Below are 25,351 nucleotides of genomic sequence, written 5' to 3' on the forward strand. Positions count from 1 at the left end.
CTGAAAAACAACCCTCCACCACCACCCTCTGTCTTCTACCTTTGAGACAGTTCTGTATCCAAATGGCTAGTTCTCCCTGTATTCCATGAGATCTAACCTTGCCAATCAGCCTTCCATGGAGAACCTTGTCAAACGCCTTACTGAAGTCCACATAGATCACATCTACCGCTCTGCCCTCATCAATATTCTTTGTTACTTCCTCAAAAACTAAATCAAGTTTGTGAGACATGATTTCCCATGCATTAAGCCATGTTGACTATCCCTGATCAGTCCTTGCTTTTCCAAATACATGTACATTCTGTCCCTCAGGATTCATTCCAACAACGTGCCCACCACCGACATCAGGCTCACTGGTCTAATAGTTCCCTGGCTTGTCCTTACCACCCTTCTTAAACAGTGGCATCACGTTTGCCAACCTCCAGTCTTCCGGCACCGCACCTGTGACTATTGATGATACAAATATCTCAGCAGGAAGCCCAGCAATCACTTCCCCAGCTTCCCACAGAGTTCTCGGGTACATCTGATAAGGTCCTGGGGATTTATCCACCTTTATGCGTTTCAAGACATCCAGCACTTCCTCCTTTGTAATATGGACATTTTTCAAGATGTCACCATCAATTTCCCTACATTCTACATCTTCCATGTCCTTTTCCACAGTAAATACTGATGCAAAATACTCGCTTAATATATCCCCTATTTTCTGAGGCTCCACACACAGGCTGCCTTGCTGATCTTTGAGGGGCCTATTCTCTCCCTAGTTACCCTTTTGTCCTTAATGTATTTGTAAAAACCCTTTGGATTCTCTTTAATTCTATTTGCCAAAGCTATCTCATGCCCCTTTTTGTCCTCCTGATTTCCCTCTTAAGTATACTCCTATTTCCTTTCTACTCTTCTAAGGATTCACTCGATCTATCCTGTCTATATCTGACATATGCTTCCTTCTTTTTGTTAAACAAACCCTCAATTTCTTTAGTCATCCAGCATTCCCTATACCTACCAGCCTTCCCTTCCACCCTGACAGGAATATACTTTCTCTGGATTCTTGTTATCTCATTACTGAAGGCTTCCCATCTTCCAGCCATCCTTTTGCCTGCGAACATCTGCCTCCAATCAGCTTTCGAACGTTCTTGCCTAATACCATCAAATTGGCTTTCCTCCAATTTAGAACTTCAACTTTTAGATCTGGTCTATCCTTTTCCATCATTATTTTAAATCTAATAGACTTAAAGTTGCTGGCCCCAAAGTGCTCCCCTACTGACACTTCAGTCACTTGCCCTGCCTTAGGTCAAGTTTTTCACCTTCTCTAGTCAGTACATCCACATCCTGAATCAGAAAATGTTCTTGTACACACTTAACAAATTCCTATCCATTTAAACCCTTAACACTATGGCAGTCCCAGTCTATGTTTGGAAAGTTAAAATCCCCTACCATAACCACCCTATTATTTTTACAGAAAGCTGAGATCTCCTTACAAGTTTGTTTCTCAATTTCCCTCTGGCTATTGGGGGGTCTATAATACAATCCCAATAAGGTGATCATCCCCTTTTTATTTCTCAGTTCCACCCAAATAACTTCCCTGGGTGTATTTCCGGGAATTTCCTCCCTCAGTACAGTTGCAATGCTATCCCTTATTAAAAATGCCACTCCCCCTCCTCTCTTGCCTCCCTTTCAGTCCTTCCTGTAGCATTTGTATCCTGGAACATTAAGCTGCCAGTCCTGCCCATCCCTGAGCCATGCTTCTGTAATTGCTATGATATCCCAGTCCCATGTTCCTAACCATGCCCTGAGTACATCTGCCTTCCCTGTTGGCCCCTTGCATTGAAATAAATGCAATTTAATTTATTAGTCCTACCTGGTCCCTGCCTGCCCTGACTGTTTGATTCACTTCTGTTCTCAACTATACCAGACTCAGATTGATCTCTTTCCTCACTATCTCCCTGGGTCCCACCCCTTGACCTTACCAGTTTAAATCCTCCCAAGCAGTTCTAGCAAATCTCCCTGCCGGCATATTAGTCCCCTTCCAATTTAGGAGCAATCCGTCCTTCTTGTACAGGTCACTTCTATCCCAAAAAAGATTCCAATGATCCAAAAGTGTGAATCCTTCTCCCATACACCAGCTCCTCAGCCATGCATTCATCTGCTTTATCCTCTTATTCCTGCCCTCACTAGCTCGTAGCACCGGGAGTAATCCAGATCTTACTACTCTCGAGGACCTCCTTTTTAAATTCCTGCCTAACTCTCTATAATCTCCCTCCAGAATCTCAACCTTTTCCCTTCCTATGACGTTGCTTCCAATGTGGATAATGACCTTTTGCTGGCCCCTCTCCTCCTTGAGAACATTCTGCACCCACTCTGAGACATCCTTGATGCTGGCACCAGGGAAACAACACACTATTGACTCTAATCTCCAGCATCTTCAGTCCTCCCTTTCGCTCTATTGGAGAGTAGCTGATTAGGTAATTTCTAACCATTCTTACCTGCTTGCTGTAGTTTCAGTTTTGGGTGGTATTAATACAGTCTTATAGAGTCATACAGCATGGAAACAGACCTTTCGGCCCAACTAGTCCATGCTGATTATGTTCCCAAATCAGCCCTTCTTACCTGTGTTTGGCCCATATCCCTCCAAGCCTTTCATATTCATGCACTTTTCTGAAAGTCTTTGAAATGTTGTAACTGAACCTGCATCCATCACTTCCTCTGGCAGTTCATTTTATATGCAAACCACTGTGTATAAAAAAGATGACCCTCATGTCCTTTTTAAGTCTTCCTCCTCCCACCCTTAATAATGTGCCCTCTAGTCTGGAAATCCTCTACCTTAGGGAAAAAAGACAACTACCATTAACTCTATCTATACCTCTCATTATTTTATAAACTTCTATCAGATTGCCTCTCAACCTCCTACGCTCCAGTGAAAAATTTCCCAACCTATCCAGCCTATCTTTATAACTCAAACCTACCATTCCCAGCAACTTCCTGGTAAGTGTTTTCTGAATACTCTCCAATGTCATAATATTCTTCCTATAGCAGGGTGACCAAAATTGCACACAGTACTCCAGGAGAGGCCTCAACAATATCCTGTACAACCTTAACATGATAGCCCAACTCCTGTTGTCAAAGGTCTGAGCAATAAAGGCAAGTGTGATAAGCCTTCTTAACCAGATTTTGGATTAGTGGTGCTGGAAGAGCACAGCAGTTCAGGCAGTATCCGAGGAGCAGTAAAATTGATGTTTCGGGCAAAAGCCCTTCATCAGGAATACAGGCAGAGATCCTGATGGGTGGAGAGATAAGTGAGAGGAGGGTGGGGGGTGGGGAGAATGTAGCAGAGTGTACAATAGGTGAGTGGGGGAGGGGATGAAGGTGATAGGTCGGGGGTGGGAGGAGGGTGGAGTGGATAGGTAGAAAAGAGGATTGGCAGGTAGGACAAGTCATGGGGACAGTGCTGAGCTGGAAGTTTGGAACTGGGGTGAGGTGGGGAATGGGAAATGAGGAAACTGTTAAAGTCCACATTGATGCCCTGGGATAGAAGTGTTCCAAGGCGGAAGATGAGGCGTTCTTCCTCCAATCGCCTACTGGTGAGGGAGAGGTGGTGAAGGAGACCCAGGACCTCCATGCCCTCAGCAGAGTGGGAGAGGGAGTTGAAATGTTGGGTCACAGAGTGATGTGGTTGATTGGTGTGGGTGTCCTGGAGTTGTCCCTAAAGTGCTCTGCTGGGAGGCGTCCAGTGTCCCCAACGTAGAGGAGACCGCATCGGGAGCAATGGATACAATAAATGATATTGGTGGATGTGCAGGTAAAACCGTGATGGATGTGGAAGGCTCCTTTAGCGTCTTGGATGGAGGTGAGGGAGGAGGTGTGGGCACAGGTTTTGCAATTTGATGCAAATTTCTAAGAATTATGTACCTGAACCCTTCAGTTGCTCTGTTCTACAACATTTCCCAAGGTCTTACTATGAATTGTATAAGTCCTGCCCTTGGTTGTTTTACCAAAATGCAATATTTCACATTTATCCAAATTAAACTTCATCTGCCACTCCTCAGCCCATTGACCCAATTCATCAAGATTTCTCTTTGCAATCTTAGATAACCTTCTTCACTGTCTCGACGTGGTTTGACTGTGCAGACTGGTGAGCAGGGAGTTCAGTGAATGGGGGAGGAGATGCATCTTTTCTCTCCTTTTGTCACCCTCCAATAATTGGTTCTTACTTTGGTCTAGCAGAGGATCTGACTGGTAAGTAACTGGTAAGCTAGTCTATAAACCCCAAATAGTCTGTGGCATGTGAGAAACCATGGAAGCAACCCAGAGCCATGGACCCGGGTTAGATTTCAGCCTCAGGCGACTGTCGTAGAACATAAGAACTAGGAGCAGGATTAGGCCATCTGACCCTCTGAGCCCACTCCGCCATTCAATAGGATCATGTCTGATCTTATCATAGACTCAGCTTCAATTACTCGTGCTCTCACTGTATCCCTTAACTCCTTTATTGTTCAAAAAAAAACTATCTTAGCTTTAAAAGCATGTACTGAAGTAGCATCAACCACTTTACTGGACAAGGAATTCCATAGATTCACAACCCTCTGGGTGAAGAAGTTCCTTCTCAATTCAGTCCTAAAGCTGCTCCCCCTAGTTTTGAGGCTGTGCCCTCTCGTCCTAACCTCTCCTGCCAGTGGACACATCCTCTCTACATCTAGCTTATCTATTGTCTTCATAATTTTACATGTGTCTATAAGATGCTTCCTCATTCTCCTAAATTCTAATGAAAATAACCCCAGTCTACTCACTCTCTCCTCATAAACCAACCCCCTCAACTCTGGAATCAACCTAGCGAACCTCCTCTATATCCTTTTTAGTGCCAGTACATCCTTTCACAAGTAAGGAGATCAAAACAGCGTACAGTACTCCAGGTGTGGCCTCACCAGCACCCTATACAGCTGCAACATAATCTCCCTGCTTTTAAACTCCATGCCTTTAGCAATGAAGGACAAAATTCCATTTGCCTGCCTAATTACTTGTTGTACCTGCAGACCAATCCTCTGTGAATCATGCATAAGGAAACTCAGGCTCCTCTGCATAGCAGCATACTGCAACTTTTTACCATGCAAGTAATAATCCTTTTTACTGTTAGTCCTACCAAAATGGAGGACTTCACATTTATTAACATTATATTCCATCTGCCAGATCTTTGCCCACTCACTTAAAGTGTTGTTGTTCCTCTGCAAAGTTTCACAGTCCCCTGCACAACTTCCTCTGCCACTCACCTTAGTGTCATCTGCAAACTTTGACACATGGCCATCAACTCCAAATCACCTATATAAATTGTGAATTATTGCAGTCCCAACACTGATCCCTGAGGCACACCACTAGTTACTGATTGCCAACTAGAATAGCACTCTTTTATCCCCACTCTTTGTGTCCTGTTAGTCAACCAATTCTCTATCCAAGCTAATACTTTCCCCACAACGCCATGCATCTTTATCTTATGGGAGAAAGTGAGGACTGCAGATGTTGGAGATCAGAGTCGAAAAAAGTGTGATGTGGAAAAGCACAGCAGGTCAGGCGGCATCTGAGAAGCAGGAGAGTCAACGTTTCCAGCTTAAGCACTTCATCAGGAATGTAACATGCCTGACGACAAGCTTATGCTCAAAACATTGACTCTCCTGCTCCTCAGATGTCACCTAACTGGCTGTGCTTTTCCAACACCACATTTTGTGTCACCTTTATCTTATGTAGCAGCCATTTGTCTGGCTCCCTGTCGAAGGCCTTGTGGAAATCTAGGCATACTGTATCTTCTGGGTACCCGTTGTCCACCTTGCTTGTAATGTCTAGGTAGAATTCCAAAAGATTAGTTACACATGACCTGTCCTTCATGAACCCATGCTGCATCTGCCCAACTGGATAATTTCTATCCAGATGCCTTGTTATTTCTTCCTTGATAATAGATTCAAGACTATCTTGTATGGAGTTTGTATATTCTTCCTGTGTCTACATGGGTTTCCTCTGGCTGCTCCAGTTTCCTCTAACAGACCAAAAGATATGCAGGTTAGGTGGATTGGTCATTCTATATTGTCCACAGTGTCCAGGGATGTGTATGTTAGGTGGATTAGCCATGCGAAAATGCAGGGCTACAGGGATAGGATAGGAGGATGAGTCTGGGTGGAATGCTCTTTGAAGGGCCAAATGACCTGCTTCCACACTGTAGGGATTCTATGATTCTATTCTAGGCGAAGTAGAAAGACATCTGACAGCTGCACAAGCCTGCACTCTGAGAACAATATGGCTAACACATTTAGGGAGATGGTATTGAGATATGGAGACGCAGGCAGGTAGGGAATGGGTGATCATTCCAAAACACACACACACACACACACACACACACACACACACACACACACACACCTCAGTTCTCCTATTTATATGCTCATTTGGATGTGTGACTGGGAGCAATCCTGAAATTGCTATTTGTTGAGGCCCTGCTTCTTGATTCCTTTCTTAACTCTCTGAAATCTGTTTTTGTTCCTACCTCTACTTCTGCTCAGCCCTGGTAGGTCTCTCTCTCTCTACACCTTGCCTGTGGCTGCAACTCTGTATTCTGCATTCTGTTCTGCTACCGTGATATATTTTGTATGGTGTGATCTCCTGTGTAGCACCCAAAACAACACTTTTCACTGTATATTGGTACATATGACAATATTAAATTAAATGAAAAAATCAAAATTAATCCTTTCCCCCGAAACTACACTCCACTGGATTTCCAAGACAGCATTCTAGAACTTACTCGTAGGCACAATTCCATCTCTTTCAAAGACAACGAGTTTCACTGAACTAGAACTGACACAAGTTTCTCCAAACATTTATATTCTTCCGATGCACAAAGCAATATTGCTTGTGGGCTTCCTTAATCATCACTCCCACTTGCACTGAGCTACCAAGGGCTTCCAGCATTTCCTCAGAGCCCTACCTCTATCCAACACAGAATCAAAACCTTCATCCTTCTGTTGAGTTTCTCAGGAATCCTAGCTATCTGGAGACTGCTAACAACAGCAGGTCTGCTGCCTGTAATCTCTTCCTCTGAACCTAAGCACATGATTGATCAACATCGCAAAAGTAGCAACCTTCTGCCTAGACTGCCTCCGAGCAACTCACTGTGCCCTCTGGGCCCTAAGCTTTGTGCCCCCACCAGTTCTGACTCACTTTTGTGCCAATCACCAGAACACAGAAAGAGTTGGTGTCCATAAAATGACTGCATCCTTCAGTTGTTAGAAAAAATTGCACAGACCATGCACAGCCTATGGACTGTGGGCATGCCAGGAATTAAAGCTACACTGAAGCATTCACCTACATCTCCCCAGAACAGATACAGCAGTCAATTCTGTATGTTTGGACTGGAGTCACTTTTTAATGCAGGAAACGCCACAGACTAATTGTGTACATCAACTTACTAAATTGCAACAAACAAAATGACCAGGTAATGGTTGAGAAGGGAGCTCACCACCATGATCTCCAGATCAAATAAGGATAGGCATTAAATATTGTTCCAGCTAGTGATGCTCACATCCATGAATGAAGTAAAACAAAAATAAGTTTCTGGTATTTATTGTGAAATAAATATTGGCCAGAATACATGTCCATTCAAGAAGAGTATGTGTAAAATGGTGGAAAATGAAACTGGATGTTTTAAGATATCTGGTTGGCATAGATGAGTTGGACCAAAGGGTCTGCATGTCTCTATGACTCTATTGCTGTGGTGTCTTCTACATCCAATAAGGTAAATGATGGAGAATGCAGATCGGCTTCAGTTTAATGTTTCATCTGAAAGGTGATTCCTCTAACAGTGTAACATTCAGATCCAAACTGAGCAGCCAGCTTCGATCATGTGTTCAAGTCTCTGATGGTGCTTGCACACCCAAGCTACTTGGAGGCAAGTGTACTAGAAATTAAGTCACAGCTAACACGTCATATAACCTTGATTACCCAAGATAAAAATAACAAAGTCATAAAGTTAAAAAGGCACAGATGCATTAAAGATGAAATATCAATGTCAGGAGTGAAGAAAGTGGCTAAAGTGATGCTAGAAAATTACATTAAGATCTATTTATCCACATTCACCTGAAGAATGCTGGGCCTGACTCGAAACAAATACAAGTTATTTATCTTTTACCTGGAAACCACTCGATCCCATGTCTAAGTTATGACTTGAAGCGAAACAAGGAAAATATTTCACACATGTACTTCATAAATAATGAAATAAATAAATACTAAATAAATAAAGCAGGATATATTTGTAAAAAAATATAGAAATTGAGAGAACAGAAAGTCTGCATTTCCCTTTCTTGCATACTCTAGTTCAAACTGGATCAAGCTAGAACGCATATGTCAACTTGTGCATCAAGAACAAAAGACAGTTTTCTTAAAAAACTCAGTTTTTACATGTCATAAAGTCAGTACTGTGGATGGTATTTGAAGTCATATTTTTTTTAAAAAAAAAGATATTTAAGTTGTTAGCCACTAAAGGTAATTGTCTGCACTTACCCAAACATCTGCATGACAAAACCTGGGCTGCAGAATCCACATTGACTTCCATTGTAATCAGCCAGTCGCTTTTGTATGGGATGTAAACCTTTCTTCAAAGACCCCAGTGCCTCTATTGTTAGAATTTGATGGTTCTTCAATGACAGGAGAGCACCAACTGGGTATAAACACTGCAAAATGCAAAAATGTAGTGCAATATGTTTTTGATATGTAAACACAAACTAAGTTTTGTTTTAAAAGTCAAGAGATTTAAAATTTACTATATATATTATGTGCTGTACATATGGTTATGAATGTCAAGTACGCAAAATGTGCAGACCAGTCAAGCAAGAAAGCTTTCAAACTAATATCTAGGTATATACATTTTCACAAATTTAGGATCACTGAAATGAGGAATAAAAGCTATAGAGTCATACAGCACAGAAACAGACCCTTCGGTCCAATTCGTCTGTGTCAACAAGACATCCCAATCTGATCTAGTCTATTTGCCAGCACTTGGCTCACATCCCTCTAAACTCTTCCTATTCATGTATCTATCCAGATACCTTTGAAATGTTGTAATTGTATGCACCATTTCTTCTGACAGTTCTTTCCAAACAGGCAGCACCCTCTGACTGAAAATGTTACCCCTCAGGTCCTTTTTAAAGCTTTCCTCTCTCACCTTAAACCTATTCCCTCTAGTTCTAGACTTTCCCATCCAAGGAAAAGTACCTTGTCTATTGACCCTATCCATGCCCATTGTGCTTTTACAAACCTCAGTGACGGCAAGTGTGCCAAATCCTTCTTCACCACCATGTCTACCTCCGACTCTACCCCAAGGTCTCTCTGTTTGGGAATACTCCCCATGGCATTACCATTAACTGTATAAGTTCAGCCCTGATTTACCTTCCCAAAGTGCAACACCTCACATTAGCCATATTAAACTCCAGCTGCTATTCCTCAGCTCATTGGCCCATCTGATCAAGATCCCACTGTACTCTCAGATAGCCTTCTTCACCACTACACCATCTATTTTGATGTCATCTGTAAACTTACTAATCATGTCTCTTATATTCATATCCAAATCATTTATAGAATAAGACAACTTTATTTCATGCATCAACTACTTACAGTAATTATGGAGAAAAATGCTGGAAATGCCAATCAGCCCATACATAACATGAAGATAGTAACAACCCTAAATGTATCAGGTTGATGACCATCAACATTTTGATGAAATGTCTGAATGATCTGAAAAAGTTAATCCTTTTCTCACAATTGCTGCCAGACCCGATGAGTGCTTCAAGCATTTTCTGTTTATATTTTGATATTCAGCGTTAGCAATATTTTGTTTCTAGTGTCAGACAGTTATAGGACAACAGTTATTCCTCATCTCTGTCTAATAAGGTGTTTTAATCCCAACCTCTGAAGAGCAACCATGTGGTTTTAGGTGTTTTGAGTACAACTCCCATGCTACCTTTGCTGAATGTGCAGACCTTGACAATCATTCTGAAAATGATTTTGGTGAAATTGATTATCTCCTATTATTTTAAAGCTAGATGAATGCCATATATATTCGAGTAAAAGTTGATCTTATGTAAAAGTTGACTCCCTACTTTTGGGCAAAAAGTCTCGAACTTTGCATACATCTCATGTAAAAGTCAATCCTAGATCTTCACAGATAACAGATCAATATTTGTGAGTCAAGATATTAGCTTGTACATAAATGTTACGATGAGGAATTGAATTTTTTCATGTTATTTTCATGTTATTATCATGTTTTGATGTGCAATTCACACCAATTTGGTACTAAAGTTTAAGATGCATCAGGTCAGAGTCAGGTGACAACCTCCCATTGTGTGCAGCTCAGCTAAGCTCAGTTCCCCTGGAGCACTGGTTTCTAGCTGCGGTTTTGAAATTTCTTCATTATTTTGTGCAAAAATGCCCTCCAGAAAAAGCAAAAAAAAATTCAGGAGCATTTAAAATGACCCTGAAGAGAAACACAAGAGAATTTTGTGTTTCGGAGAAATTTGTGGGAGACTGGAGAAAGATATCGAACCAACTTCAGACGATGCCAAAATGAAAGTGTGCCAACTGGAGAAAAATGTTGTTGAGTGGATACTTGAACTGAATAGTTACTTTGCATCAGTATTTATTGTAGAAGACACCAACAAACAACTAAGACATCAAGAGAGTCAAGAGGCAGAGGTGAGTGCAATGGCCAACACTAAGGAGAAGGTGCAAGGGAAGCTGAAAGTGGATAAATCTCATGGACCACATGAACTAGACCCAAGAATTCTGAGGGGGAATAGCTGAGAAGATTGTGGAGACATTAGTAGTGATCTTTCAGGAATCACTGGAGTCCGAAAGGGTCCCAGAAGACTGGAAAATGGCAAAGGTAAAATCCCATTTTAAGAAGGGAGGGAGGCAAAAGACATGCAACTATAAGCTAGTTAGCCTGACCTTGGTTGTTAAGATTTTAGAAATTATTACTTGGAAGTTCATGGTAAAATAGGGCTGAGCCAGCATTTCATCAAGAGGATGACATGCTTGAAAAATCAGTTTGAATTATTTGAGGAGGTAACAATCAACTTAGACAAAGATGGGCCAGTAAGTGTGATCTATCTGGATTTGAAGAAGGCCTTTGAACCATTTCATCTTTCACATTAACGATCTGGATGAAGGAAGTGAGGGCCTTGTTGCTAAGTTAGCAGATAAAACAAAGATAGGCTATCCGAGGGTTTGGGTAGGCTAGCAGATTGGGCAGAGGAGTGGCAAATGAAACATAGTATGGGTATGTGTGAGAATATGTACTATGGTAAGATGAACAGAGGTGTAGAATATTTTCTAAATAGGGAAAGGTTTTGGAAATTTGATGCACAAATGGACTTAGGACTTCATTTGGCAGTTAGGAAGGAAAACACTATATAAAGATTCATTTCAATAGGGCTAGAATAAGACTGCAGAGGTGTTGAATAAGGCTCTGGTCAGCCTGAATTTGGAATACTGTGAGCATTTTTGGGCCCCACATTGAAGGAAGAATGTGCTGGCATTGAACATGGTCCAGAAAAGATTTAACAGAATGATCGTGGAGATGAAGGGCTTGTCATAGAAGGAGCGGTTGAGGATTCTGGGTCTGTACTTGATTGAATTTAGAAGGACAGGGGGTGGGGGGGTGGGGGGGGCGAGGAGGAATCTGATTAAAACTTACAGAATAATGAGAGGCTGGGAGCGAATGGATGTGGAAAGGATGTTTCCACTAATTGGAGAGACCTGAGGCACAGCTTCAAATTGAATAATAATAGTAATAAAGAGAATAATAACACTAATAATAATAATAGAACTGAGATGAGGAGGAATTTCTTCAGTCAGAAGGTGATGAATGCGTGTAACACTCTACCACAGAAGGTTGTGAAGGTCAAGTCATTGAGGGGAGTTAAGACAGAAATAGATAGTGAAGTAACTGCACAGAGGCTGCTATCCTGTCACCAAGTCATCTGTTTATTACATATGTATATTACACTGGCTGTGATTAGTCAGTGTCACAGAGTCAGTCCCTCAAGTCAGGAGACTCTCTGAATACGATGTTTTTTCTTTTTTTTTTCTTTTTTTCTTAATAAAGACTTGCATTTATATAGCACAATCCATGTGCAACCCAAGCATCTCAAATCCCTTCACAGTGAATGAAGATTAGATTACTTACAGCATGGAAACAGGCCCTTCAGCCCAACAAGCCCATACCGAAGACCAACCCACCCAGATCCATTCCCCTAACACTACAGGAAATTTAGCATGGCCAATTCACCTAACCTGCACATCTTTGGATTGTGGGAGGAAACCCACACAGACACGGGGAGAAAGTGCAAACTCCACACAGATAGTAGCCCGAGGTGGGAATTGAACCTAGGTCTCTGGTGCTGTGAGGCAGCAGTGCTAACCACTGTGCCACCAATATCATGTTTATATCTGTCAACCAGGGGTCGATGATTGGTCCAGGTTAACAATGCATTAGCGTCCCTACTGCCACCTCACTGCCAGGAGTATCAGGTTTAAGCAGATTTAAGCTGATGCAGAGTCTTCTCCCCATCAGCAACTCTGCCAGAGGTATCCCTGCAGTTGTGTGAGGGACAGTCCTATTTTTCAAACAGGAACTGGAGCAATTTGGTTTCAAGTGAAGCTATAGGCTGCTTCTTTAATCCTTCAACATTTGGATCTCACTTTCCGCCAGATCATTGGTCAATGGATGGTATGGAACTGTCCAAAACTTTCGAATGCCATTTGACTTTAGAAAATACTCGAATTCCCTGCTGGTAAATGACATCAATTTGCTCATGACCAATACTACCAGGAGACCATGTATCACAAATCATGCTCGCAGCTTTTCAATCATCATCTTGGAGTTTGCCAAATAAACTCTAAGCACGTCCAACCACTCTGAATTGGCATCCACAATGAACAGGAATATGAAAAGGACCAGCATAGTTGGCATGTAACTGTGTCCAGGGTTTACCCAGCCATTCCCACAAAAGTGTGAGTGCCGCTGGCAGTAATTTTTATCTTCACTGGCATTCTGGGCACTGCCCAACCAATTATGCCAACTTCCAATCCTGGCCACCAGGCAGAAACTCTTGCCAATATCTTTATTTTGAGAACCCCTGGATGACCCTGGTGGAACTCAATATGTGGCGCTGACCTTTGCTCGGGACAATCACTCTTGCTCCACACAGTAATATGCCGTCCTCTACAATGATTTAGTCTTGCTGGATCCAGAAAGGTTTCAATCCTGGTTGTGATGGCTCTTCTGTTTCTTTTATTACCACCAGCTTTTTTGTTTTGCCAGACAGTTGGATATTGTTCGAGGTGACCGGAAGGATGTCCACTTCTATTGGGATGCCCTGTAGTTCCCATGTGCCAGTTGCTGCATTTTCTAATGATCAAGCCAGTCCTAGTGCCTGTTTGAACTCCAGCTGGGCTTCAGTGCGTAGGTGCTCTTGCATGGTTATGTTATTAATCCTACATACCAAACAGTCTCTCTGCATCTCATTAAAGTTAACATCATCAAAAATCCCAACATGGATTTCTCTGGTTGTTGAACTGCTTAAAAGGACCAATAGTCTCTCAAAATTAGGGAAGGTTTGGGATTGCAATATTCCTTAATCAAATCGTTAACTCTCGCAAGGTTTCAGTGTCTGGTGTCTCTACGAAAGTTAAGCCCTAAATAGGTCCGCAAGCAATTTGAAAGATTACTTGTTGCTTTTCATCTGTCATTTGCCTGGAAGAAAATATCACATTCTTTCCACAGACTGGGCCCGTTCTTCGATGGCGGGATCAAATGAGTCAAGCTTCCCTAATAAAGGCATGATGCGAGAAATACTTACCCCAACTCAAAGATATCTGCTGTCAGCGAATGTTCTTCAGCTATGTCATTTTTTTTCCCCTGCCAACACTGAAGTAACTGCACAGAGGCTGCTATCCTGTCACCAAGTCACCTTTTATTTATATATGCATAGTGCACTGGCTGTGAGCAGACAGCTCGGAGCCAGTCTCTTAAGTCAGGAGACTCTGAATCTCCTGGTCATTTTTTTTCTTTTTTTATTACCCCCACACTCCCGCCTAACTGCGGAAGTGCTTATTTTTTCCCAAGCACCCATGTTGTGTGTGTGCAATCTCCTGTTTATTTTCTTTTTTATCCCCACAGAACCACCTAATTGCAGTAGTGCTTATTAATCTCCTGTTTATATCTGTCAGCTAGGGCTTCCTGATTGGCCCAGACTAACAATTCCAATGAAGAATTTCATAATCACAAAAATCTACCTGTTTCCATCACTAAAGATAGGTTCTTGATTAATGAGGGGATCAAGGGCTAGGAGACAAGTCTGGAGAATGGGGTTGAAAAACATATCAGCCATGATCGGAGAGCGGAACAGACCTGATGAGCCAAATGGCCTCATTCTGCTTCTATATCTAATAGTTGTATGGTCTAAACACAGTGAATGTCCAACAAGACTTCAGGATCTAGGTGCATAGGTCATTAAAATGCCAGAAATAGGTGTACAAAACAATCAAAAAAGTTAATGAAATAGTTTTATGTCTAGGGGACTAGTATTTAAGGATAGAGAAGTCAAGTTGCAAAACCTTGTGTAATACAGTGAGCAAATCTGAGTAGGAAGGATATATTGGCCATGGACAATAGACAATAGGTGCAGGAGTAGGCCATTCTGCCCTTCGATCCAGCACTACCATTCAATATGATCATGGCTGATCATCCTTAATCAGTATTCTGTTCTCCATAACCCTTGATTCCACTATCCTTGAGAGCTCTATCCAACTCTTTCTTAAATGAATCCAGAGACTGGGCCTCTACTGCCCTCTGGGGCAGAGCATTCCACACAGAGGCCATGGAGGGAGTATGAGAATGGTCTACAAGAATGGACCTTAACTTTAGTGGTTAAAGTATGGGGAGAGGTCTGCTTTCACTAGAATTTAGTAGATTAATTGGTGATATGATGAAATTCATCAAGATATTAACAGCAAAGGTAACAGCATCAAGGTAAATTATTTCTGCGAGTTGGGGTTGCTAGAACTGGGGGTATAGTATGAGAATTCAGGAGAGATGTTAGGAAGCACTTCTACACACAAGGGGTGAACGCTTGGAACTCTCTTCCACACATGGCAGTGGATGCCGGATCGGTTGTTAATTTGAAATCTGAGGTAGATAAAATTCAAGCAAAGATATTTGGAGGTATAGGCCAAAGGCAGGTAAATGGTGTTCGGTCACAAATCAATCATAAGTTCACTGAATGGTGAAACAGACTCAAAGGGTGGAATGGTCTATAGCTGTTCGTGTGTTCCGCTGGTGATCTGAATGTGTTAACTATGGTCACTTCTGGTCACTTTGCAATGTTATCTCTGTAAAAGTCATATCCATCCATTTTTATTTGTGCTGTCAATTCATCTATTCGTTCCACATGTTGTGTGCATTCAGATAAAGAACATTAAGTTTTTACTTAATCTTTGACTCTCTCTAATTTTAATTTCTGCTGCACTCTGATTATATTTTCTGCTCAGTCCTGTACCACTTTGATTATCATTTGCATCTTCAGCACCCCTCCCCATGTTTCTGCTCTCTCGTGTTTATTTTGATATTTTAAACGTCCCTTCAGTTGAACCTCCAACTCCACTGCACTCTCTATAACCCCAGTTATACAATTCACAAGGTTATTGGTCACATCATGGCTCAAATGAAGCCATCCCATTGGAAAAACACTCTTTCCCAGGACGGGGACATCATGAATTGGATGAAAGTGAGTACTGCAGATGCTGGAGTTTAGAGTCAAGAGTGCGGTGCTAGAAAAGCACAGCAGGTCAGGCAGCATCCAAGGGGCAGGAGAATCCACATTTTGGTCAAAAGCCCTTCATTAGAAATGAGACTGGGAGCCTCAGGGGTGGAGAGGTAAATGGGAGGGTGGTGGGGATGGGAGGAAAGGTAGCTGAGAGTTCAATAGGTGAATGGAGGTGGGGATAAAGGTGATAGATCAGAGGGGAGGGTGGTGCAGATAGGTGGGAAGGAAAATGGACAGGTGGGACAGGTTACGAGGACGGTGCTGGGCTGGAAGTTTGGAACTGGGGTAAGGTGGGTGCAGGGGAAATGAGGAAACTGGTGAAGTCCACATTGATGCCATGGGGTTGGAGGATTCTGAGGTGGAAGATGAGGTATTCTTCCTCAGGTGTCGGGTGGTAAGGGAGTGGTGCTGGAGGAGGCCCAGAACCAGCATGTCCTCAGCAGAGTGGGAGGGGAAGTTGAAATGTTCGGTCATGGGGCAGTGGGGTTGGTTGGTGCGGGTGTCCAGGAGATGTTCTCGGAAGCGCATGCGAGGAGGCGTCCTCTCTCCCCAATGTAAAGGAGACCGCATCGGGAGCAACAGATACATGTGTGGAAGGGCAGGTGAAACTTTGATGGATGTGTAAGATTCTTTTGGGGCCTTGGACAGAGGTGAGGGGGGAGATGTGGGTGCAGATTTTGCAATTCCTGCGGTGGCAGGAGAAGGTGCTGGAGTGGAGGATGGGTTGTTGGGGGGCATGGAACCTATTTCTCATGCAGCAATCTTATAGTCCAGCATTTGCTTTTCTATTCTTATTTCCCATACACCAGTTTGCATTCCCTGAATGCTTGCACGGCAGTATCAAAGACCAAAGGTGAACTGCTGTGTCATCAGCTTGAAAGTGTCAAAAAAAGCTTCAATCTCTGTCTCATAGAATCATTCATTACAGAAGAGGCCCTTCAGTCCATCTAGTCTACATTGACAACAAACTACTATAAATCTACACTAGTTCCACTTTCTAGCACTTGTAGATCTGATTCCTTTTGATCATGATTTCATTCCAGCATTTAAAAGAAGACAAAGTCCTTTTGTCTGGTTCATAGTTAGCTGACATCCAGCATTTTGAATGAGTGAATCTGACAACACAGGGTAGTTCTTTGACTGTGACCTTTATAGCATGCTAACATGAAAACAGAAGTGTTCAATCCCACTAGTAGACTCCAGTCGAGTTGAAATTGGCTTTTCAATCACTTTCAAAAGGAAATCACAAAATGTGTCTGCGGTTTGGGTAATAAACTGCAAGGGTGGTTTATTGTTGAGGATGTCATCAGTCCCCCATTGCCTTTGTAGTACAGGAGTTGAAGGCCAGTCTGTTTGAAGTTTCTTTGATACCATTAAGTATTACATCCCATTGGTCACACACAGCATTTTTCTTGAATTTACATATGTAGCTATTTTGCTTCTGTAGCAGTCCTCTTGTTTTAAAAAAGCATTTTGGATTTAAGGGCCAAAAATGTGAGCACTAATATAGGGTTCAAACCCAAAACATAATTCTAATTTATTTACACTTCAACTAGTGCAAATGATCAAAATAATATAGGAAGATACAAAAATACTAGAATAATTCAATTGAATTGATAGTTAGAATTTTTTTTTGTGATTCTAGTAAGTGATAGATGTGTGCATGTAACAGTCAGGTTTGAATTTTGGTAGTTCTGCCCAAAGCAAGATATAATGTGAACGTCAGATTATTCCTGGAGCTCAGAGGTCTAATTAAAACTAAGTTATTTGGAGAATTTCTCATTACTTCACTGTCCAGAGTGGCCTAAGGTTAGTACTCCAATTATTCATGATGAAAGGTAAATAGGCAGGATTTGTTGCAGAGAATGCTCATGATTGAATGCATTTAGAGAGTGATTGCAAAGTACAGCACAGAAACAGATCATTTGGTCCAACTTGTCTATACATACTAGATACTGCTGAAAATGTGTTGCTGGTTAAAGCGCAGCAGGTCAGGCAGCATCCAAGGAACAGGAAATTCGACGTTTCGGGCAAAAGCCCTTCATCAGGAATATACATACTAGATATCCTAAAGTAATCTAGTCCCATTCGTCAGCACTTGGTCCATATCCCCCAAGCCCTTCCTATTCATATACCCATCCAAATGCCTTTTAAATGTTGGAACTGTACCAACCTCCACCACCTCTCTGGCAGCTCATTCCATTCACACACTATCCTCTGCGTGAAAATGTTGCCGTTTACGTTGCTTACAAATCTTTTCCCCGTCACCCTAAACCTATGTCCTTTAGATTATATTATATTTCCTACATTGCAGAAACAGGCCCTTCGGCCCAACCAGTCCACACCGACCCTCTGAAGAGTAATCCACCCAGACCCATTTCACTCTGACTAATGCACCAAACATTTGGCAATTTAGCATGGTCAATTGACCTAGCCTGCACATCTTTGGATTGTGGGAGGAAACTGATGCAGACATGGGGAGAATGTGCAAGCTCCACACAGACAGTCACCTGAGGCTAGAATCGAACCTGGGACCCAGGTGCTGTGAGGCAGCAGTGCTAACCACTGAGCCACTGTGCTGCCCCTACCTTGGGGAAAAGACCTTGTCTATTTATCCTATCTATGCCTCTCATGATCTTCTAGACCTCTATAAGGTCACCCTTCAGCACACTGACCTGTACACTGCTGAAGCCAAGTGCCAAGTCACAGACACCTCCCCATACTGCCCCCTTGACCACAACCTCACCTCCCATCACCAAACTATCATCTGCCAGACCATCCACAATCGCATCACCTCAGGGGATTTAACATCCACAGTCTCTAACGTCATAGTCTGGGAAATCCCACATCACCTGGCTCTACATCCTACCTAAAATTCACAAACCTGACTGCCCCAGTTGACCCATCATCTCTACCTGCTCCTGCCCCAATGAACTTATCTCCTCATAGCTTGACATCATCCTGTCCCCCTTGGTCCAGGATTTCCCCACATAACTTCGGGACATCACCACGCCTTCCACCTCCTGCATGACGTTTGGGTCCTCGGCCTCCAGTGCCTCATCTTCACCAATGAACATTGCCATGACGAAGGCCTCCAAGCTGACCCAACCTGTACCCTTCCACTGACACACTCTCAACTCTCAACAATTTTTCCTTCGAATCCTCCCATTCCCAACTCCAACCACAAACCAGGTCCACTGGAGGAAGAAGACCTCCTCTTCCGTCTTGGGACCCTCCAACCACATAGACTCCATGTCAATTTTCACCAGTTTCCTCATTTCCCCTTCCCCCGTCTTATCCCAGATCCAACCCTCCAACTCGGTACCGTCCTCTTGAACTGTCCTACCTGTCCATCTTCCTTCCCAACTATCTGCTCCACTCTCTGCTCTGACTGATCACCATCACGCCACCACACCTCCGCCTTCACCTCCCTATTACATTCCTAGTCACCTCTCATTTATCTCGCAGCCCCCTTGGGGCTCCCCTTATTCCTGATGAAGAGCTTATGTTCAAAACGCGACTCTCCTGCTCCTCGGATGCTGCCTGACCGTCTGTGTTTCTCCAGCGCCACAGATTTTGACTCTGATCTCCAAAGTCTGCAGTCGTCACTTTCTCTCAGACAGTAGGATTGCCAGTCGGAAGCCTGGATGATCTGTTGCTGTCCCTCTAGTGACAGGTGCCCACCCAAAATCCCTTCCTGGCATTTAAAAATTACAAGGGTGCAGGTATGGAATATGCCATGTGGGTTACACACCAGAACAATCACCATGTCAGTTTACCATGTGGTTCCCAACTGAGGTAGAAAAACTCAGCCCTGGGTTTAGTATAAAGTCAAACTGTTTCTGCATGAGCAGATCCAACTGAAAATATGCGCACAAACCAAAAACAATTTTAAAAAGGCACCAACATCATCTAAACAGATATATTTTGGAAAAAAATGTTTGCATTCATAAACTTACTGAATTCACTGATATGGCAATCCTCTTTCCTGGTTTCAATGGGTCATCATATTCAAGCACCACTGTACAGCTTCCACAGGCGCTTTCAAAACACATGGTCTTTGTTCCATGAAGGAGAAGCATGAAGTGCAGGTATGGGGCCAGCGGAGTTCGTGGATCGATATTTGACACTGTTCGGAAACATTAGGAAATATAGAACATGAGACAGGACGTGGAAATTGAAAACCTGTTAAACCTTAACAAAGATACAATGGAGAGTGCTAAGTTTTTAACTATATGTAAACAATTATCTTTCAGGTAATTGTAATGACCAACTAAGAACTTCACAGACTCCAAAACACAGAAGCAGCTTATTGAATCCAACATATCTATCCCTCTGTTTATTTTCCACCTGAGACAGCTTTTACATCGGGCCAGCCTTTATTTCAATTCCCTGATTGGCATTGAGTAGTCAGTAGCGAGCTCCGTTCCTGAATTTCCATCGAGTGACAGGGTACCTGTGAAGAATCACCATTACAGTTTTGAGGAAGGATGGTTTGTGACTTGTACAGGAACTTGTAGGTGGTCTTGCAGCCGAGCCTTTGTGACCTAGTTGTGCTCAGTGGTCAGGGATTGGAAGTTTTCAAAGGAGACTTATCAAATTGCTACAGTGCACCTCATCTATCCTGTACACCACTGCCATTGATAAGGTTTTATAGAATAGAATAACCTTTATTGTCATGTAGAAGTACAGTGAAAAGCTTTAACAATGTCTGCTTCATATGGTGCCATCTTAGGTACAAGTATCCAGGTACAAATCTTGGATACATAGAGGAATGAAAAGCAGTTGCATTATTTTACAGAGTTTCAAAAAAAATCTTAGAAATTAGACATTGTTAAAGAACTGACATTACAGTCAGGGAAAAAAAATTCAAACACATTACAGTGTAGCAGGTCAGCACAGGCCTCTACACATGGTCTGACCGCACACGCTAGACCTCAAACCCCACCGCCGTTCCACTCGAAGCCCCCACACTGCTCCATACCGGCACTCAGCTGCTCCAAGGTAGGTTCCAGGACTCTCTCCTGGAAATCAGGCTCAGTCTGGAACTCAATGCCCTCACACTGCTCCGGAACTCACTCCCCTCACTCTGCTCCGGGACTCTCTCCCCTCACTCTGCTCCGGGACACTCTTTCCTCACTCTGCTCCGGGACTCTCTCCCCTCACACTGTTCGTGGACTCGTTGCTCCCATGCATCGCAGTGCGGCTCACTGTGTTCCAGTGAAAGGCGAGCTGATCAAGTGGAATTGTGTTTTCTCATTGATCTCTTTGAACTTTTTAATATGTTTTTGGAGATGTACTCATTCAGACAGGTGAAGAGTATTGCATCAGAATTTTGATTTGACAATTAGTTGACAAGATCTGGGGAGTCTAGAGGTGAATTGCTCAATACAGACTCCAGCTCTGAGCCGTTCTTGTGTACGTAACTGACAGCCCAGTGAATCGTTTGATGATTGGTAACCCTCAATAATGGTAATACTCTTGAACATGTCAGGGAATTGGTTGTACCCTGTATTGCTTGATATGGTCATTGTCTAGCTTTTGTATGATACAAATGCTACTTTTTGCATGTAGCTAATCCTGGTCTGTTGGTCTGGTCTGACTGCTTTTCCAGTGCCACACTTTTTGACGTTGGCCTGACTGCAGATAAACACAGATTACATCTGAGGAGTTGAAAGTTTCTCTGAACACCATATAATCATGAGCAAACGTTTCTATTTCTGGTACTATAATGGAGAGAGTTACTGAAGATGGTTGAGTCTGCCCTTAGGAACTCCTGCATTGATGTCCTAGATAACGACAGATATCTACTTCTGTGCAAGGATTAGTGAGCGGCATGGTGGCACAGTGGTTAGCACTGCTGCCTCACAGCACCAGAGACCGGGGTTCAATTCCCACTTCAGGCGACTGACTGTGTGGAGTTTACACGTTCTCCCCGTGGCTGCATGGGTTTCCACCAGGTGCTCCGGTTTCCTCCCACAGTCACAAAGATGTGCAGGTGAATTGGCCGTGCTAAATTGCCTGTAGCGTCAGGTAAGGAGTAAATGTAGGGGTATGGGTGGGTTGCGCTTCGGCGGGTCGGTGTGGACTTGTTGGACCGAAGGGCCTGTTTCCACACTGTAAGTAATCTGATCCATTGACTCCAACCAGAGGAGAGCTTTCCTCATTTTGCAGTGAGTTTAGTTTTGGTTTGGTAGGTTTACTGGCATCACATAGTCTCACGCTGTCTTTATAACAGATCACATGTCCTTTGGAATTCAGTTCTTTATTTCCATTTTTAAACATAAACTGTAAAAGGTTGGAACTCTGTGGCCTGTGGATACTCAAAATGGATATCAGTGAACAACTTACTGCAGAGTGGGGGCTGCTTAAAAGCAGTGCTCCTTCTATTGCTCTGCTGATGATCATGGAAAACTGGACATGTTCCGCTTTTCCTGGATTAAACATCTCTGGACAATTCTCCAAACTGTGGGGTCAATGTCAATTTATGATAAAACCAAGTTTCTAAGCAATCTTAATGTTGATTCTTTGCATTCCAATTCTATCTCACCCAAAATGAACCCAGTGTTTTTTCTGTTTTTTTTTATAAAATAGCTTGTCAATGTTCAGGATGAAGCAACCAGCTTGATTGACACCCCCTCCACCATTGTTAATAACCACCACCTTTGCCATTGCTAGCCAGTGGCAGCAGTGTACCATCGACAAGTTTACTGAGAAATTCACCAACGTTTCTTCGTCGGTTCCTTGCAAATCCACAACTGCTACAATCTAGAAGGGCAGCAGATGCATGGGAACACCTCTATCTGCATATTGCTTCCAAGCTGAACCTCACCTGCACTTGGAACTTACATTGCTGTTCCATCACTGTCATTGGCTAAAAAAAATCTTGCCGTGACTTCTGAACAGTATGGGTGGGTGCACCTACACAACAAGGACTTCAGCAAGTTAGGAAAGCAAAACCATCCTTTCAAGAACAATTAGGGATTGGTGAAAAATGATGATGTAGCTAGCATACTTTTTTTCCATGAATGCATTTAAAAACAAACTCTTTGAAGACTCCTTCTCCTGTCTTTACAACTTGCTTTTTGATCTCATTTTGTATTATGAGCAAATTTAGTTGCAGTCCATTCAGTACCTTCTATTCAATCCATTAACATAATGTGCGAATAATTGAAACCACACATTGATTGCTATGGCACTTCACTTGCTATGACCTGCCAAACCTAAAATTGAACCAGTTATCCGTACTTTAGTTCCACAAAATTCTATTCATTCAAGGGCATAAGTCAATTCTAATCATGAAGGGTCTCAACCATATTCTGGAGCAGGAAGCAGTATCCAATCTAGACCCATCCCTCTACTTTTCCTTTGATCAATGCACCTAACCTACACATCCCTAAACACTATAGGCAATTTAGCACAGCCAATTCACCTGACCTGTACATGTTTAGAATGTGGGAGGAAACCCACACAGACATGGGGAGAACTTGCAAACTCCACACAGATGGTCATTCAAGGCTGGAATTGAACCTGGGTCCCTAGCACAGTGAGACAGCAGTGCTAACCAGTGAGCTACTGTGCCACCCACAAAGTTCTTATGGCTTAGGACCTAATGGGGTGGAGTGATAAGTGGTCAGTTGTAAGGGTCACAGAAAATGGTAGTTTCTCTTGAAGACGAGGAAAACCATCTGTGAACGTGGGGCTAAGTTACATGGAATTGGAGATGAGTGAATAGTGTCATGTTTAAGTCAAACTGGGTGGAGTGACCAGTTTCTTATTATCGTGTCATTTTCTTGGAAATCTGTTTTTATTTGGGTGGGTGCAATCGCTGCAAAACAACATGTTTTCACAGCTGCTTGTCTGCACAAGCACCCTAAAGGTGTGGCTCAATATTGACAGAATTCATTTAAATTTCACAGTATTCGACAGTGAGTGTCCAACTCACAATATTTGTGTGGCTTGTTCAGATGTAAAAGTGCTATTCTATGCCCTTCTGCGTTCACAAAGAGAATAAAACTGTTTTCAAGACACAAGGAATGTGGGGTCAATGTCCTGCTTCTTCCCTAAAGAACACAAATCCACTAAACGAATGCAAGGAGATAATAGATGGATGCACATTATATTAGTCTCCTACTCCCATACAATGTTCAGAGACACCTGACAGATGGGAAAAAAACCATTGGGAATGTGTAATAGTGAGACAGGAGGGCCCCTTCAATCGCATTATTGAGCAGGCATGCATGGTGGCTACGCACTCAAATGAATGCAAGTACGAAGCATATATTAAACCTTGCACCTTTTCTCTTAAGTAGGGGGTGCTGTCATCAAGACCAAAAAAGAAAACAATAAAGTGGATTAATGTTTGTAGCCTTCACGACCAGTAGGTTTCGTTGTCTAGTTGTTCTTTCTGGCCATCTTGCAAAGGACTCCTGGCACTCAGGAAAGATGTGTTGGATTTTTCTTTCGCTGAGAAGCAGAATTGGAAGATGGTGAAGTCCAAAGTCATGTCCTTAAACAGTGTGCCAGCTCTCCAACATGGTCCCACCTCCTTGTGACTTTGGAGGTGGTGGCTGAGCCTGTATACTGGCCATGACAGTTCAATAATAAATGACACAGTCAAGCTGATTGGTCAGTGGTCCCTCAGATTCCAACCTTAGGCCACTCTGTGTGGAGTTTGCACATTCTCCCCGTGTCTGCGTGAGTTTCCTCCGGGTGCCTTGGTTTCCTCCCACAATCCAAAAATGAGCAGGTAGGTCAATTGGCCATATTAAATTGTTCATAGTGTTCAGGGATATGCAGGCTAGGTGCATTAGTCAGGGGAAATGCAGAGTAATAGGGTAGACGAATGGGTCTGGGTGAGATATTCCTTGGAGGGTTGGTGTGGACTTGTTGGGCCAAATGGCCTATTTCCACACTGTAGGGATTCTACGATATCTATGAACATCTGTCAGGATACCTGAGCCTTCAAGTGAAAGAGGAGCTTAATTTCATCACCGCATGGTTTTGCATATTGGCAGAACTTTGTTGCATGCCCCAGAGTTGACTACCTTCTCTTTCCTCTTCCACTGCCTTCCACATGTGGTCATGTTGCTGAGCCTCAAAGTGTCATTCACCTTGCTGGTTCAGGAGTCTCACACTGAGTGTTGTCAGTTTTCTCCTCCCGGTCAGTGGCATTAATGCCTACATACTTTAGCATGACAAGTCTATCCTTATCCCTTTTCCTTTGGCCATCCTTTAAGTGCTGACCTTAACCGAGCTGGGGAAGAATTTTTGCTTGGAGGTGGGGGTCTTCTGGGGCATCTGGATGCCATGCCCCATTAATCAAAATTGGCTCTTCAGGACCAGGGCTTCAGGGAGACACAGTTGCCTCAAGGACACTCCCATTTGATCCTTAGGGTTCAAAGCACGACCCACTGATGAAACATTCTCAAAGATATTTGTATGATGTTGGTCATCAGTCCAGGTTTTGCCGCAATGTCAACTGAACAGCTTTATTGACTAGG

At 42.9% G+C, this 25,351-nt stretch overlaps 1 protein-coding gene across 3 annotated transcripts in view; it reads right to left on the reverse strand.

Annotated features, from left to right (window-relative positions):
* The window catches only part of LOC132822947 (xanthine dehydrogenase-like), a 142,888-nt gene that overhangs the window by 108,090 nt on the left and 9,447 nt on the right, over positions 1-25,351 (reverse strand). For 2 of the 3 annotated variants that reach the window (XM_060836402.1, XM_060836384.1), the window contains 2 exons: positions 19,808-19,977; positions 8,527-8,696 (listed from right to left, as the gene is read on the reverse strand). In XM_060836402.1, coding sequence (XP_060692385.1) covers positions 8,527-8,696; positions 19,808-19,930 — 293 coding nt within the window. In that variant the 5' untranslated portion in view covers positions 19,931-19,977. Of the gene's footprint in view, positions 1-8,526; positions 8,697-19,807; positions 19,978-20,832; positions 21,158-25,351 lie in introns of those variants that run through there. The other variant, XM_060836394.1, reaches the window with a different exon arrangement.

Source organism: Hemiscyllium ocellatum, chromosome 2, assembly GCF_020745735.1.
Source record: "Hemiscyllium ocellatum isolate sHemOce1 chromosome 2, sHemOce1.pat.X.cur, whole genome shotgun sequence".
Lineage (NCBI taxonomy): Eukaryota > Metazoa > Chordata > Chondrichthyes > Orectolobiformes > Hemiscylliidae > Hemiscyllium > Hemiscyllium ocellatum.